The sequence below is a fragment of the Hydra viridissima genome, unplaced genomic scaffold (assembly GCF_058129835.1).
Source record: "Hydra viridissima isolate aposymbiotic clone 2 unplaced genomic scaffold, HvirCarnegie_v1 scaffold_15, whole genome shotgun sequence".
Taxonomy (NCBI): Eukaryota; Metazoa; Cnidaria; class Hydrozoa; order Anthoathecata; family Hydridae; genus Hydra; species Hydra viridissima.
In genome coordinates this window covers 10,270,001-10,287,615 of record NW_028324314.1, presented here as the reverse complement: position 1 = coordinate 10,287,615, position 17,615 = coordinate 10,270,001, and the positions used below count along the sequence as shown (strand labels likewise).

Genomic DNA, 17,615 nt, shown 5'->3' with positions numbered 1-17,615 from the left:
AATCAACGTCGAGTTTAGTATCTGAAGGATATGACAACTGGAAACACTTGTCAGAAATGTTAAAAGTTCATGAGAATAGCGCTTCTAATAAGAAGTTTTATCTTTCATAGGTCGACACTGAACTACGATTAAAAAAAGGGAAAACAATAGACTGCCAAGAGCAACGTTTGATTAGAAAAGAAACAACAAAACGGAATAATGTTTTGTCTAGATTGATGCATATTACACTTTATTTAGCTGAAAACAATATGGCGTTCAGAAGTACCTCTATTCACAAATACCGCCCCATCTCCACCCAGCACTACCTCCCCAATCACGAAAACCTTGCCCTTACATTACGCTGGTCAAGACCAAGCAGTAAGTGTCTCATAGAAGAAATAGCATAGGCTTTAAGATTAGAAGTAGTAAATATATTTTTCGATAGAGAAAATTAAAGACTGACGTAGAAGAGAAAGTTTCACTGCTATGCGTAATTGATAAAAGTATAGATCATTACAAAGCTTATCTACAAATGATGATCGAAGATTGCTACATACACATAAGCTTGTTTACCTAGATTATCAACATCTACAGAAAGCTTAAGTGCAGTAGTATTTTTGTAGTAAAGGGAGTTTGGTAGAAGCTTTCTTAGCTATTTAATAAAATTGTACAAACATCAAGAGGTCCTTGCCATTCCTGAAAATAGATATATCGTTATGGCATCTTTACCTCCCAGGCGCACAGCTATTTTTGTTATATTTTACTGCACCGGTCTGTTATTCTAGACTTTAGGCCATTAAGAATGGCTCAAAAACGTTTCTGAAGAACGTAAGAAGACGAAAAAGTTAATTTGTGCAAAATACGCCTTTACTTATATTGTTTACAAAACATTAAAAATAGGAGGCTGCCTTGTATACCGGGTCGACATATACACAGGCCTTACGATATTTTGAAATTGAATTGGCGTAAATAGTATATTACTTTCAGGTATCTGATACAAGGGAGGCTGGGTTTAATAATAAAAGCGCTGGAACTTTTATTTAAAAAAGCTAGATAGATTTGTAATAACTCGCTTTTTAAATAGCCATTGTGTAAATATGATTTGATTTTTTAAAACTCTTTTTCGCACCAACAAATAAAATTCGATCATGTTAGCTTCTACGCTATTACAAGCTTTTACAGCTAAACCATTACATAAACGTACACACAAACTGTTAATACACTTTGAAAATACAAAAGCATCAGTCAGACTTTGAGGTAAGTAGGAGAACAAGCTAATAAACAAAAGGAATAATTTTGTATGGGACGAATTTGCAATACTCCTCCCAATATTTACCATATTTAAGTCGACATTTTTGATCATCTCGAAAAGACCTATGAAAAAGCAACGCCGTTAGGAAAAAAAAGTAGAAAAACGCTAGCAGATGAGTCGTTCCACTTGCTGCGCACCAACAAAAAGACAAACCCAGCTCTGGTAAGTAATGAAAGTGACGAGACCAACCCCAAAAGCCACTTCTCAACAGAATACTCTTCCATTCAACTGTCTTCAATTGAGAACTACTAACTCTACCATTTGATTGTTGTGACTTTGAAGTGTGAAAGGCTCTGCTACCAGTTGCATCAGTTTCGACAGTTTGCTTATACTTGCAGTGTATAACTTGAGCTTTTTTTCCCCATATATTACAGTCTCCATTCATTAGGCGAACAACCTATTTAAAAAGCAAAAAGACCAAGATCAGCATATCGAGTGTTAAAATAAAAACGAAAACATAGCTTGCCATCATCTTAATCACTCTTACATGCGAAATTATGCAAATGTTCATTTAAAATAATTATTCATTTTCAACATTTTGATAAATCTGCAGCATGTTCTAAAAACATAATTTAGTAACCTGTCTTTGATAATCCGCCCAATAGTTTATAGCGAGACAAAGTAATCCGAGCACCAATAGCAAAAAGGAGCCAGTTTGACCCATAAAAACATAACCGCTCTCAACTTCATTTGGAAATCCCATACTCAACTGTGTCAAAGTTGAAGAAGTATAAAATATCGGTACAAACGTAAGGCATCCATAACATATGTAATAACCTGCTCGATCTAGTGTTATGTCGAGTGAACTATAGTAGCCTACGAAACAAAAAAGGTTAAAAAATCTTTTTTCTGAAAAAGAGCTGAATATTGTAAAAAGCTTTTATTATGCATATTCGTAATGTGAAATGCAGTATACCGCTATACCTGACCTTGATTTTATACTTCTTCTTTTGTACTCTTGTTTCAGTACTTCTAACAAGTTCATTTAATAATCTAACACATTTAACATGAAATGTCTAATTCTACTATGAATTAATGGAGTTCCTTAAGCTTCCTATTCATTTTTAGCTAAACCTCTGAGCCAAACGTTCATTAATGGGAATCTTATCTCTCTAATTTCTTTTTTTTTTTTTTTTTTTGAATTACCTGAATTATATGGAAAATACCTGCTACGCATAAATATGAAAATTACGAAAGCAAAAATGGAAGTAAAAATAAGACTTAATTGCATCATCTAAAAATCTAAATATGCGAAAATACTTATAGATTATCATTTGTACACAGAGTTAACTGAAAATCTTTCATTACCTGCTTCCCACCAATAAAACTTCAACAAATAACACAACTGTAAAACTGCAGAGATCAGAACACCATTTAAATTCCACTTGTTAATCTCAAAAGCTTTTACAACAAAGCAACTAATGAGTAATGCCCATGCTGTCAGGCCGTATCTACAATTGCTTAAAACTTTTACGTCAATTGTTCCTATGCGAGGATGCAACTCCATACCCCAGTAAAAATCAAACAAAAGGTTGTTAGAAGAACCCGAGTCATAGTCAGAAGGAGCGATATGGCCTTTTATGAGCAATAAAACACAAAATACTAGCGAGAAAACGTTTGCTGATGCAATCAACGTAGGAAAGATATCGTATATAATCGAAGGGCTATGTAGCCCGTAAACAACGCCACTTTTACATGCTAACAGGTACAAACCAAAAACACTCATAGTTAAGACGAAGCAGCGCAGACCATTGTCTTTGTATATGGGAACATTTCCCATCGGCGTGATTGGTCCTTTAACTAACTTCCCAGGAACAAAAACCATGCAAAAAATGCACCACAACATAAATGCAAAACACAAAACAAGTGAGGCAACACTGACGTCGCTATAAACAGTCCATGCGATCCAAGGAAATCGGGCATTAAAAACATCGTTTTGAAAGAACGACGCGATTTTCCCCTCATACTCAAAGCACGTTCTAATTACCATTAAAATTGAGAACTGCGAGAAAAGTATTAAGCCAAGAATCATAAATACTTTTAATGCGCCAACTCTTTCACTTCTGCTTTCCATCTTGCTGTAGAAATTAGAGCAGCAAACAAGCAGAGCAGTATGTATGGTTTATAGAGAATTTAACCTTCCTTCGTTATCTACATCTTCTTACAATGGAGAACGTACGTAATTTAATAACGCGCTATTAAGTTATATATGTAAATAAAAACGTGTTACGTAACTTAACAACACGTTGTTAAGTTAACTATTTTCTTTAGGTTAGCCGATAAAAGTATCGTTCCCAAGTCGATTAAAGTCCACTTGCTAATTTAATATAATTAATGCAGAAATTATTCCGATAATAAAAAAATGTGGCACAATAGTATGAAAATATTTAAAAATGGCAGAGCGGATTGTTTTCCTGTTTTCAAAAACAATTATTTTTTTAAGTGCTATCATTCTAATATGCAATATCAAAACAGTACAAGGCAGCTATACATCCTTTGTCTAATAGAAAAAGATGTGTATTTTCTTTTTAATCGCAATGAGCTAGATAATTTAAACGAAATTTCACATGTTTATTATTCAATAAAGTACTATGTGCTGTAAATATATCACACAAATGTGTTGACCCATTTTCTAATTATTCTTTCGACTCTAATCAGATATCAGATAAAGGTATCAGATATATCAGTTAAAGAAGCAGAAGGCTCAATGTTGAAAGGTTTTATTTTTTTTTTTACTTTTTCTTGGTGATTTGTTATTGTTTTAATAAAGTTTTTATCTACTTTGAGCTAGCATAATTCATTTTATCTTACTGTTAAATTTGCTGCATATTCAACCCTAAAGACTTTTGGAGTTGAAAAGGTATATGTAAAAGTATATATTCACAGGAAAAACGTATTTTAGACTGTTAACAAATAAACTTAATTAGGAATATAAGTTTTAGAGACTTATTAGTGATTACAAAAATTTAGCAGTAGCTCTCCAGTTAATATACTTAATATAAAAAAACGTATATTAACTGGAGCCTTATGTTAAAACATTTAAATGTTTAAATTTAAACTATGTTTAATAAAATTGCTTGCCTTGCTAGTTTGAATGGTCATAGTTTACTCCCACATATATTTTTTAGTTAGATATGGATTAATAACATCTTTAAGTGACTTTAAATGCTAGTAAAAATTTGTTCAATGAATCCAAAACCATATTGGGAATTATGTAGAAACAAAATCTAATGAAACTGCTGGGTGGCTACACATATCAAATTTGAAAAGATTTTATGTTTGGCCACCATACATCTATCATCAATTTTGTTATGGAAATTTGAAGAAAAAAAGAAAATACATTTGCATATTTCCTAAAACACAAATTTTTATTTACAGTTTTTGCTATATGTGCATAAATTTTGCTGCTACCATTACCACCCTGTTTTGCAGTTAAATGGTTTTTTTAAGTGCAACGCATTCACTTTCCTTGTTGGCATAAAAATTATGTTGAACTAAATGTTCCCAAATAGCTTTAAACATCAGAGCTTCTTAACAAAGTTTAAGTGATTAAAATCTTATAGTAAAAAAAAAAGTGTTGATAAATATTTGCCTCATTGCCAAGTAGAAGAACTAATGTCAAGTCTGAATACTTTCATGATTAAGCAATTCATTTGTAATGCCATTAACAAACAACATTTGCCATTGCTCTTTGTTTCCAATAGCACTATTGATTGTCAAGTGTTAAATCAGCTATGCTCTTTTTAATTCAGTTTTTGGGAGATTACAGCAAGAAGTAACTGTCTAAATGAAATAAAAGATTTGTAGTAGCCTGTGACTTTTAAAAAATTACTGCTCTCTGCTTAACAAGTCACCAAAATCACCCTATTAGTGATGGAATTGTTGAATATTCTGACTCAGTTTGTTCAAACTTTAGGCAGTAGTAAGCTTACCAATTATACTTTTTAATTTTTCTTGTCCATTTAATAGACTTCTGTAGCTGTCAGACATTTTTGAAATCTTTTAAAACTATTTTAAAAGAGAAATTCTGTTTGAAAAATTGTTGCTTGGCTAAGTGTTTTCTTTTTTTTCTTTTTTCAGACAGCATTACAGTAAGATGATGAGACTTTAAAAGAAGCAAAACAAATGAAAAGAAGAAAGCTGATGTCTCCATTTACACCTATCTCTGATCTAAACAGAGAGATAAATGACGAACTCTTATTTATACGTACTAAGCATTTGTTAAGAAATGCTGTCCCAGTTGGATCGTACCTATATGAAGTAGACTTTTGCGACCTATGTCCTATGTTGCTAATCTATTTCTTTAACCTTCTTATCTTTACTATTTGTAATTTAAATGCGACAAAGAATTGTAAATTTTATCGTAGAAACATAACTTTAATGTACATTTTAATACGTTTGTTTACAACTGAAAGTATTATAAGATAATTATATGTTAGAATAAATCTGTTACAAAAAAATGTTACATGAGAATTAGTATTCTTCATAGCAAAACTGAAAAAGTTGGATTTGAAAGTATTTTATCCTCGTTTTATCATATCAAAATAGAATAGCACAAATACCTCACCAAAAAGTCAATATATTTTGTAATTAAAAAACTGTTAGTTAAACCCAAAAATATTTGTAAAAAAAAAAAACACTTAAGCTGTCTAAATAAACGCCAATATAACACATAAATACAAAAAATAAATTGTTTATACTATTGACTAAGCAATACACCTTCAGATACACAAAATGTGATCTTTTCTGGCAGAGCAACCACTGGAGGACATTTTCAGCCAATGATTCCAAGACTGTTCTCTGTGAAAGTCACAGATAAAAACTTCACATCCTAAACATATGGATTCAGAATAAGTGTGTTTTAATAATAATAGAAATGAGTTTATGCATTATACAGGTATGTTAACATGATTTAATTTTATAAAAAAAAAAAGGGAAACTAAAGTTCTTGTGTAAACATACGCCAACATAAATAGTTTCAAGAGCGCGTATGTCAGCAGTGCAATAGTCAGTCATGCAATAAAGAGGTTGAAAATCTTCATTCCAGGACTTTGTGATGGCAAGTGCTTCATTTATTGCTTCCAAAGTTTCACTTCCACTCACAAAAGTAGCTAAAATTTGATAATCATTTGTTTTGACTAACAAGAAAGACAAAGGTAATGAATATCGTGTGGTCTTGTAAGTTGAATCCAAAAATACCATCACATTCCCATATATTTTAACAGCTTTTTATGCCGAAATGCTTGGTATACAAACAGGAGTTCGCCACTGGTATCCCTCTCTTTAGGTCGGAAATAGATATTTACAGAGGCATCAACTTTCTTCTATTTCATTTATTTTACTGGCGCTACTCGACTTTCTCCTCCCCCCCCCCCTCCCCCCTAATTTTATGATTGCTTCTGATAGAGAATTTTATGCTAATTAAGAATCGTATAAAATATAGGTCTCAAAGTCAATGGAAAGTGCTCTAATCTGAAGTTGAAAGTACAAAATTATACGACAAATCCCTAATATTCGCCATCTTGAATAAACTTATGTTACGGTTGATTTTATTCTCAAAAGCAAAACATTTTCAACCTGGTTTTAATTATAAAAAAATGTTTTTATTTGGATATAAGTTCTTTCGAGTGTAATTTGATATACAAACGAGTATAAAACATCTTACTCTTATGAAACGTGGTTTTTTCTTGAAAATTTTATTTTTATAAAAGAATTTAAGACTATTTTTTCAATAAAAATTTGCTTTATTATTAAGAAAAAACTAATAGTAAAGATGAACTTTCATTAAATAACAAAAATGGAATTCTTTAATCTTTTTTGCAAAAAATTTTCTCAATGAAATAGGGCTATTGCGTTTGATTGTTGGTTTTTGAAAAGCTATGACATGTTGATAAATGAAGAAACAGAATAATTATTTTGAAACATTCGTTTTTGTATGACAGACATAATGAAAATAATTTTTTACGGGGGCTTTAACTTGAAGTGTTAAAAAAACTTGAAGTGTTAAAAAAAAGTCTATAGTTTTAAATATATATACTTTGCTAATAAACAATTTTAATTGTTTTAAAATTCTTTTTAGTATACAATCAATAACAGAATTTTTCAATTTATTCCATAAAATCTTTAAAAGATGTTCTAGACAACTTAGTAGGAGCCCTAGTTAAAGCATATTGGCCTGATAATTTAAAAGTGAATGAATTCTCATGTTCTATTATTCGAAGTCTTCATTATAATAAAATAAAAACCAGGTCGCGAATACTTTGAAATGATAACTTTTAGACAAAAAAAAAATACTCTTCTAGATGGCGAATATTAGGGATTTGTCGTATAATTTTGTACTTTCAACTTCAGATTAGAGCAGTTTCCATTGGTTTTAAGACCTATGTTTTTATACGATTCTTAATCAGCATAAAATTCTCTATCAGAATCAATCATAAAATTAGGGGGGAGGGAGGGGGAGAGAAAGTCGAGTAGCACCTATTTTGCTTTCCAAACGTTCCTGATCAATGATTGAGTGTCTGAAACATTAAAAAAAGCAAGTCAACAAAAACAGTTTAAGCCAATTAGAGGATAAAAGAGGCACTGATTAATCCAAATATTTGAAAATCCCAAATATAAAAAAACTTTTAACGCAGATAAGTAAGTGAAAAGCTAGACTTAATTATTGGCAAAACAATTCGAGACAAAAATCACTCGAATAGTATAAACAAATCAAGTTTGAAAAAAAAATTAAAATGTTTAGCAGATTTCTTTCATACAGACACATGCTTGTGCTATTTCATGCACAAGCATGTGTCTCTATGAAAACACTCAAATTTAGCATAATTTGTATAATTTTGAATAAGTTTCGCATAAATAAGTATAATTTGCAAGTGGACTTTGATCGCCTTTTGAGTGATACTTGAATCTGCTGACCTGTAGGAAGATGTTAACAACAAAGACAAGTTAATTTCACGGACGTCAGAATAACAAGATAATACGAATTTTTACAAAAATGCAGCAAATCTGATAAAAGATGAATTTTTTTATATCTTAGTCGATTATGCTTAATCTTTGTAAATTGACCTTATTATGATTAAATTTTTGAGGATACATACACATTTGCAGGACCCAATTATTTTTAATATCAAGATTATTTATGAAATTGTAAATATTCATATTTTCACTAAACTTTCGTTTATTTTCTTAACAAAATGCATGATGTATTGATAAAAAGATTTGCTCAGTATAGTTGGAAAATGACTGCAGTATATAACAGTTTTTGAGTTTTTGGTAACTAAATTTACTTAACTAACAAAAAAAAGTTACTTCAAATAGGCACATTTTTATCATGAAAATAGGCCGTTTTTAACGACTTATCTAATGATATCCAGCTGTGTCCAACCTAATTTTACAAAAATGTCATAGTATAATCTGTTTTCAGTTGTTTAAAAGTAAAAACCGGACCATAAATGACCGTCCTAGAGAAAAGTATTACCAAAAACTTTTGTGCCGAAAATTTTTTTGCTTCAATTTTGGCGTTTAAAATTTGCATACGCCAGGAGGCGGGATTGGAGTTGGAGGGATCGAAAGTCGGAGGTCTGAGTGGGGGATGGTGGGTTGTTTGAAGAAGTGTAAAACATGAAAAATTCGTTCAGTTGGCTCAGCTAAAGACGTTTTTGAAAAAGAAAATATTTGAATGATGAAAAATGCAAAAAATGCTTAAAAATTTAATCATAATAAGGTCAATTTACAAAGATTAATCATAATAGAGAAAGTTATAAAAAAAAGTCATCTTTTATCAGATTGCCTGTATTTTTGTAAAAGTTCATATTTTTTTGCTATTCTGACGTGCGTTATAACAAACGCACCACTGGTAAGGACATTCCCTTTTGTTTAAAAGGGAATGTCCTTACCAGTGGTGCGTTTGTTATAAGTTTTTTGAGTAAAAATAGGGTTAAAGCTGCGCTAGGAAAGCTTGTAACAAAACATTACGGATTTGGCCACATGCAGTTTAAGACTATATTCGATAGGTTTTTGTATTAATTTTAGTTATACAGGTAATGATGTAAACTACATACAGAAAAATTACAATAACTACTTTTTTACGTTCAGCATAAATAAGCTCCCTCTCGCAGTATTTCTATGAGTCATTATCCTGATTTTTTAGTGTTGATGCTATCCAACATAGCTTCCACCGAGTTTTGGTTTTTTGCAAAACTTCTCTTCTTTTTTACCTCGCGTTTTACTACGCCAAATATGTCAATTTGAAAAAAAGTTGATAACGTTTACCTGCGAGAGAATTTCTTTTTGAAAATACCAAAATTAAACTTTTTAAAAAAATCATCAGTTTAAAAAACACTCGATGATGTTTACCTGCAAAATAAACTCTTTGAAGTTTCACAACATGACTTCTACATTAAACTAATGTTAAATCGATATCGAGAGGAACGGAAGTGAGATTCTAACGAAGACAGTGTTAGTCAAGCTGTGCTCTATTGTTTATTTTTGGAAGGAGCCGTCTGCCACGATAACCCCTTTCTTGTTGGATACGCGATACTACAATGTACTCAGATTGATTGTGAGTTATCTCTCTAGAGTGATTTGGCCGATAGACACTTAACTGGGCATCGTAAAAGAGTTGGCGAAAACAAGTTTAGGAAAATAACAAACTTCAATTCAGATGACATAACTTATCAATAAGTTATCGTAAATTATTGTTATAAATTATTAAACATTATATGTGAAAATAATATTTTTATGGGTCAAAGAATTCAAATTTTTTGACAAAATTATTTTTTACCTGGATCTTTGACGCGTATATTGCGTGTTTACGTTCACGTGCGCGTTAGATTTTGCTGCACGCGTAAAAAATAGTTTTAACTAAAATTTTAGAATCTTTAAGCCAATACATAACATCTTGGTACATTACTCTACTTGATATTTGCATGCTTCTGGCAGAATTACCATTATTAATTTCAGCTGCCACTAATGGTTTAGTTATACCATCTCATAAACACAGCTTTTGCAATACTAATTGTAACAACTAAAATCAGAGAAAAAAGTATGCTTTTAGGATAGTATTTAACTTTTTCACTAAAATATTGTGCAAAAAGAGGATAAATATGTGTCCAAGGGCTAAGTTTTTTATCATTTGATATTGTTTATCGCTGAGGTCAGTATTCACTTTTAAATCAAGAGCTTGCTTTACACTCATATTTAAAGAAAAGGTTTTATCCAAAGTGTCTTTAACCTTTTTGAATTTGCTGTAAAAAATTAATTCTGTACTTCTTGCAGAGACTAAAAATAGAGCAATGATATTCAACACCTAGTTCTTTTATTTTTTCTTTTGCTTCGCTCTTCAAGGACCACCCGTTGTTTATGGGGTTTTTCAGAAACAAAGTGGGTTCTTTAATTGATCAAAAGATTTTCTTGAAGCCATTGATATTCTTTTTCTATAAATGAATCATAATATCTACCAAACTTTTTAGTTTTTTTTTTCACTTTTGAAATAAATGTAGCTAAAGTAGCCTTTACTTTTTTATGTTCTCTTCGCTAATTTCTTCAGTTTTATTTGATTTCGTTAAGTAAATCCCTCCATAATCCTAATTTATCCACTACTAATTCACAAATATTCAGGATAAGATCTAATCTTTTTTTGCTGTTATTGTTTTTAAGATTCGTCATGTTAATAGAATCATTAATATATATCAGAAACATTTTTGAGTACTTTATATAATTTTCTCATTACACTGTTTAACCTTTTATGTTTTTATTGCTTTGAAAATTATCACATTAAATTTCCTATAATGTTTAAGTAAATAATGTTACTTATTACAGGAAATACTGAAGTTGTTAAGTAATAATATTTCAAATGCCGTACTTATTGAATAATAAATCATTATTCAAAATAAACAAACAACTTTTAAACAAACTTTTAAGTAGCACATGATGACAACTATGCTACTTGAAATATATTTTATATACTAAAACAAGTTATATAAGTAAAAAACTCAAATTCAAGAAATACAAATGTCAACGAGTCGATAAAAACCTTATTTTCCGCCATTTTCATTTGTCTGGATATAATAAAATACTGTTAAAAAATGGCGGAAAACAAGGTTTTTATGGATTTACTGACATTTGTATTTCTTGAATAACTCCCTATACCGCTGGTGTCCGCAGAACTCGGTGGAACATTTTTTTAGCTGATATCTAAAACAAAAAAGTATGCATATATTCTATATTATTTTAGAAAATTCTTCTAATTTGAACAACAAAAATCACATTGCAATTATTTTTTTTTCAATATATTTGAAATATATAAAGTTAAAAGATTATCGTAAAAATAAATAAAAACTTATATTTAGGTTAAAAAGTCTCTATTTTCACTAAACAAAAATCTCTCATTTTTCAGATTTCTTTGAAAATAAGATTAAGATTTTAACTTCTTTTAACTATAAAAAATAAAATATAAGTTTCATGAAAAAACTGTTTTTACTTTTTAAATAAATAACTATTCTAATTTGTTATTAAAAAAGGCGCACTATATTTACAAAAAAGCTGTGAGGGGTTTATTGCCATTTTTTTTTGTTGTTTTGAGTTACTGTGCGACGCTGAAGTAAATCATTCTCATGGTGCATAGGAACACGCTCTAAGACCTTGCAACACATCCCCAGAAACTTTTTTTTTTTGATTATCATCAAAAAGCATTTCCTCATTAAAAAAGTGTAAAAGATAATTTTTTTAGTAGGGGTCTATTAATATTACATATGTATATTTTAAATAAAAATATACATATGTAATGTTAATAAGCTTATGTAAATATGTAATATTCCGTTAATTTTATGAAAAAAATCTTTTGTAAAACAAAAAAAATTGATTTTTATTTGAAACTTATATATTTATCAATACTTGAGCTCAAGATATAAAACTTGATCACCATCAGTTTCTTAATTTTCTTATAGGCATTCGTTAGTTTCGCCGCCATCTTGGGAGGCCAAAACTGGATTCAAATCTCCCGTAAACGCTATCCGGTTATATTTTGAGATCAGTGGCGCAACAGCGCACAGTTGGCCAGAATGCAGTTTTACTGGACAAAATTCGTAACTAATTTAATATTAGAGCTATATTCACTAAAATTAGTATGAGTAATAATATGATGTCTGCGCTTTTTATGAAGGTAATATTTTTTTATTTCGTTGCTATGGATACCTTTATTTTGCTTAGCAACAACCTACTTTTGTTATCTGCAGATATTTTATAAGTGCTATATTCACTAAATTTGGCATGAGTACCAATATGAGATCACACTTCTTACAAAAGTGATAATTTTTTAAATTTAGTTGTTATGGATAATTATATTGCTCATTTACCGGATACTTTCCTTAGTTACAAAGTGGTAAATTGATATTTGATTATTTTATCGGATTTGTGACCCACCTATATTGAATAACAATTGAGTATTTAGGTAAATAATGTTTTAGGAATAATAAAAGCAAAAAATAGTGCAAGAAAACATTGTCAATTTTAAATTGCATTGAAAAATTATAAAACAATAATATCTTTTGAAGATTGTTTAAGTAATTGTAAAACATCTGAAGGAAATGCTTTACGATTTGTTTGGTGTGATGTTGATTTACGCAGTGATGAAATAACAGGATCACTGGAAGCTAGGAGTCTATTAATAAGATCAGTATTTGTTGCTTTTCTGGATGTTTTTCGGCTGAAATTTTTGCGATAAGATTTGAAGTCTTTATTTCTAGCCTCTTGAGCTTCCTCTGACATAAGTCCGATGGGTAATGTAAGGCTTTTAATTATGTCATGTCCATGTATCAATGCTTTGTGAACTGATTGAGCCATGTAATACCATGGATAAAGGGACACATATAGTCTAAAAGTGTCAAAACAATAATCCTTGAACTTTAAGCAGTCTAATTCATATCCTGAAGAGAGCGTTACTAAGATAATGCAAAATCTAAATATAAGGTTTTGATCAATACCCAGAACTTCAGCTGTTTGTTCATATGCTGCAGAAGCACGCCTTGAGCTATTGCCATCATCGCTTGTTCCAGAACCACCACTTTTAGGGAAATTAACAACAAGTCCCATTTTGTTCATAAAATCAGTCTGAATCTTTCGTTTAGCTACAGATGCCTTTTCTTTGTGTTCTTTAGATCTTGTTTGCCACTTTCTTGTTTCTTTTTTATATGCAATGTGCAATACCATCTCAAAAATACGAATCCATGCATGAAGACTGGAAAGACCATATTTGAACTCTCTGTTAAATTAACCTCTTAAGAGATTAATTTAATCTCTGTTAAATTAACCTCATAAGAATTATGAATCTCATTTTAATACATACCCCCAATATTGTGTACTTAGCGCAATTAAAATATTGTTAAAACAACGTTAATGCAAAAGTGAGTTGTTGCTATGCAAAATTTAGTACCATAGCAACCAAGTTAAAACATACAAAAAATCTGAACGGGGATTTAAGGGGACGAGCAATCAATTAAAACTCGATTGAAGCATCATATAGCTCAAATAAATATAAGACAACACATGGAAAATTGTGGTAATTATTAATTATTGTGCGGCAAAAAATAAGTTTCCTAAGAAATTTTTTTTTTTAATCTGTGATTTTCAAATTATAACTGAGATAACATGCTATGACAAATTTATTTCCCACATTGGTTTTTTTTATCTCTAAATACTCTAGAATATAAAGAACTAATTTTTTGTTTCAAAAACGTAGATGTAATTGAAATATAACACAATGTTGATGTCACCGTTAATTACTTATTTATAATTTTTTTTTTTTTTTATCTCAATATTCAAATGCTTAGAGTCCTGGTAACTAAGGGATTTAATATAAATAAATTATCAATAAATTTCTCCTAATATATGTAGATACTAAAATTAAATAGGTTTTCAAGATTAGACAACTAAAATTTTTCCCATTTTGTCCACCTACTGGCCCACTGTGCAGCGCTATTATACGCATGCTTCAGAAATAGAAATCGAAAGCGATGTAAACATTAAAAAAATTTATGATTTATCAATAGTGGCAATCCTAACGTTTTCTCAAATAACTTTACAAATAGAAATCTTCTTAAAAATATGCAAATTGGGATAGTTCTAATTATAAGCAAATTATAGATATGTCTTAAAAAAAACCTTGAAATTTAATTGCGCGCGAATGTTAAGAACTGAAAAAGCAGCTGTCGATAATGGTAAAACTGAGAACTTTAAAGCCAAAATAAAATAAAATCTAATCGTAGAATTTCCAGAATATTTTTTAAAACTGAAATTTAGTCTATTTACAACATAAAAAAGCAAATTTTACTGATAAACTTCATATATGTAAAAAAATGCATATATGAAGTTTTTTTATATCTAGGGAAAACAACATTACAGTATTTATCTTTGGTGATTATGAATTTCTTTGTGCACTTTATGGTATTTCAGGAGCTTTAGGTGAGTTGTTATAAAAGAAATTCGACATTAAAAGGTGAATTGAATTTGAACAACTTGTAGTATTTTTTTTGACATGAAACTTAGTAAAGAAGAGAGAACAGAAATAGAATGTTGCTCACTTGAAAGTCTTCAAACCAATTATCAAAGGTTTATGTAAAACGAGGATCTCAAGAAAGATGCAAAAGTTTTAATAAAATCATAATAGAACCAATTTTGAAGGTACCTCTAGATAAAGTAAAATTATTTCTCTCATTTAACTCAATTTTAAATAGTGTTAATTGATTTGCTGTACAATATCACTAAAAGTTAATTCAATTTTTTAAAATTATAACACATACAAATACATTTATATCAAGGTTTCTTTGTACCAACTCTGTACGAAGTTATTTGGATTTATCTTAAATATTCAACATGTTTGCAAAAGAAGCCCATGAAATTGGATATTTTAATGGCGTCAGAAAGAGTATTAAAAAATAATAGCAGCATCTGTTCTGAAAATATCATGAATTTATATCAAAGTCAAAACAACTGTCAAACCTTCAAAGTTCTATTTCTAATCTTGATGAACAAATACTGCTGGTAAATGATGCTATGGAGATGGCTTATTAGATAATCCTGAAAATGTGGAAAATATTAAGTCAATTTACTTCCCTCAACTTGATTTTCTAAAGAAAAGAAAAAAGGAAATGGTAAGCATTTCTTTAAAATGTGGCATTGACAACACAATATTAAGTTCTGTTTTTTTATAGAATTATTGTTCTGCTTTAAAGTGGCCTATAAAAACTAAAACTTTTAATCCTTTGATTTTCAGTGTAATATTTGACTAAATACATGTACAATGAAAAAACTTTCAGCGTAAATAAATCAAAAACTATTAATGTACCCATAAAAATGCAGAGTCAGCAATTAATATGCAATTTTAACTCCATTTTTAAACAATAATTTTTTCTTAACTAGTAATAGTTTGAGTCTAAATTTTTGCAAAAAGATTGACGTGTTGATAAAAAGATTTGATCGGAATCACCATAATAGCATTTATAGATGCAAAAATGGTGGCATTTTCAATAATGGCTTTTGATTTTATTGTAAAATCTGTGCTATCAGTATCATCATGTTAAGAACAGCAAACTGTAAAAACCTTATTTTGGTCAAACTCCTCCAAAGTAACCTGATAACCAGTGTGCAAACATTTTAGATAAAATCTCCAAGTAGCTAAACAGATATCCTTGTTCAAAATTGAAAAACTCAGAAAACAAGAAAACAAAATAAAATTTTTCTGAAACATTCAAGGCACATATGAGTTATCATTACAAAAACATTTTCTTATGACTGACAATTTAGCAAATTTATTTTACAAAGAAACATAAAAATGCATTTTTGAAATCAAGAATAATTCAAGTTTTAGTCAAAAATTCAAAAATTATTCAAATTTAAAAAGTAAAAAATTTTGAAAATTTTGATATTTTATACGTTAGTACCACCTTAAGCACTTTATATTTTATATCTGGATTATTCCTGACCAATGTTTCCTCGTAGAAAATACTATTTAACCAATCTTAATTTAAAAGCAATTATAATATTTCTATAGACAAAAAAATCTAATACTCCGGAGCTTGAATCTATACTGAAGAAAAGTGAGGGACCATGCACACAACAGATTGAAGCTACTTCACTAAAACTGAAAGTGCAGGGAAAAGCATACCATGGAAAAAGTTTGTTCATATCATGTGCATAAAATGCTTTGGAATAAATTCATTTATAAAAGGTTCTATTTCTTTTATAAATGAATTTATTCCAAATCTGAAACATTATTATTAATGTCAATAATAGCAAGTAATGATTCATGTTGCTTTCATTTTTTCTTTAGAAAAAAATATTATTGAATTGATGCATTTTTATCGCACAACTTAGCCTAAGGCTTTAGTGCCTCCAAAGTTACACATGTTGGAAGATCACGCTATTCTATTTTTGAAAAAATGGGGTGCTGGCTTTGAATTGTTTGGCAAAAAAGGTGGAGAATCAATTTATCCTGAGTTCAATAATTTAAAGCGTATTTATCAATCTATCCCTTGCCCAACAAAGCGGTTAAAAAGCATCTTAAAATTTCACCATCAGAAAACTAATCCTAAAAGTAGGGTGTTAATTCCAGAATCACGAAAAAGAAAGAGAAAAAACCAAAATTGTCATAGCTAAAAACACTTTTGGCAACTGGATTTTACATTTCTTAATAATATATAGTTCCTTTTTTCTTTTGTTTGTGTCTACTTAAGGCAAATAAAATGTAGTTATAATGGTAAATAAGGTAATGCAGAAAGGCGCCTTTTTTGTCAATTAAAAAAATTGAATGCCAAGAATAGCCATAAGAAATAAATAGAAGAAGGCCTCCTCAAATTTTTTTAAGAAAAATGATTACATTTTCACGATTAAAAACTTAGAACTTGGGATCCAAAAAATGTAAACAAATCACGTCTAGTTAACCAGCCATCTTTCTCAACAACAAATGTTAACGAATGTTTATATTTTCCTTCTCTTGTTTTAAGTGTTTTAGTTCACAACTGGGTTATCGCTAAACTAATTAAAATTAAAACAGCAACATAAAAATTTATTTATATTGGAGAATATGCAATTACTTGGTTTCCAGAGAAAAACTATTTTCGTTGCTAAGGGTCGTAACCATTTTAAAAAAGTTGACTTTTTCCGTAAAATTTACACATGCGTACAATAACATAGTGCTACCAAACGACCTTGACACCGTGATCTCTCAGAAACGTAGTTTGTTTCCTATTTTTCTGAATAATTTTACATAAGTTATAGTAGTAAAGTTATTTAAAAACAAATCTTGTATGTATATATAACAAATTGTTAT

At 29.7% G+C, this 17,615-nt stretch overlaps 1 protein-coding gene and 1 long non-coding RNA gene across 2 annotated transcripts; one reads left to right on the top strand and one right to left on the bottom strand.

Annotated features, from left to right (window-relative positions):
• Positions 1–1,071: 1,071 nt before the first annotated feature.
• On the bottom strand, positions 1,072–3,500 carry LOC149878611 (uncharacterized). Its single transcript, XM_090073195.1, has 3 exons — positions 2,600–3,500; positions 1,872–2,107; positions 1,072–1,688 (listed from the first exon to the last, which is right to left on the bottom strand). The coding sequence occupies exons 1-3, from the start codon at positions 3,363–3,365 to the stop codon at positions 1,254–1,256; spliced, it is 1,437 nt and encodes a 478-aa protein (XP_089929321.1). The 5' UTR covers positions 3,366–3,500; the 3' UTR covers positions 1,072–1,253.
• A 176-nt stretch (positions 3,501–3,676) lies between these two features.
• LOC149878610 (uncharacterized) lies at positions 3,677–5,864 on the top strand. Its single transcript, XR_016447726.1, has 2 exons — positions 3,677–4,008; positions 5,372–5,864. It is a non-coding gene; the product is annotated as an uncharacterized LOC149878610 (long non-coding RNA).
• Positions 5,865–17,615: the final 11,751 nt, after the last annotated feature.

Coding starts and splice junctions, on each gene's coding strand:
- LOC149878611 (XM_090073195.1), bottom strand. CDS start 3,365: ATGGAAAGCAGAAGTGAAAGAGTTGGCGCATTAAAAGTATTTATGATT. Junction 2,108..2,599: donor GTTTTATTGGTGGGAAGCAG/GTAATGAAAGAT, acceptor TTTGTTTCGTAG/GCTACTATAGTTCACTCGAC. Junction 1,689..1,871: donor GGGCGGATTATCAAAGACAG/GTTACTAAATTA, acceptor CTTTTTAAATAG/GTTGTTCGCCTAATGAATGG.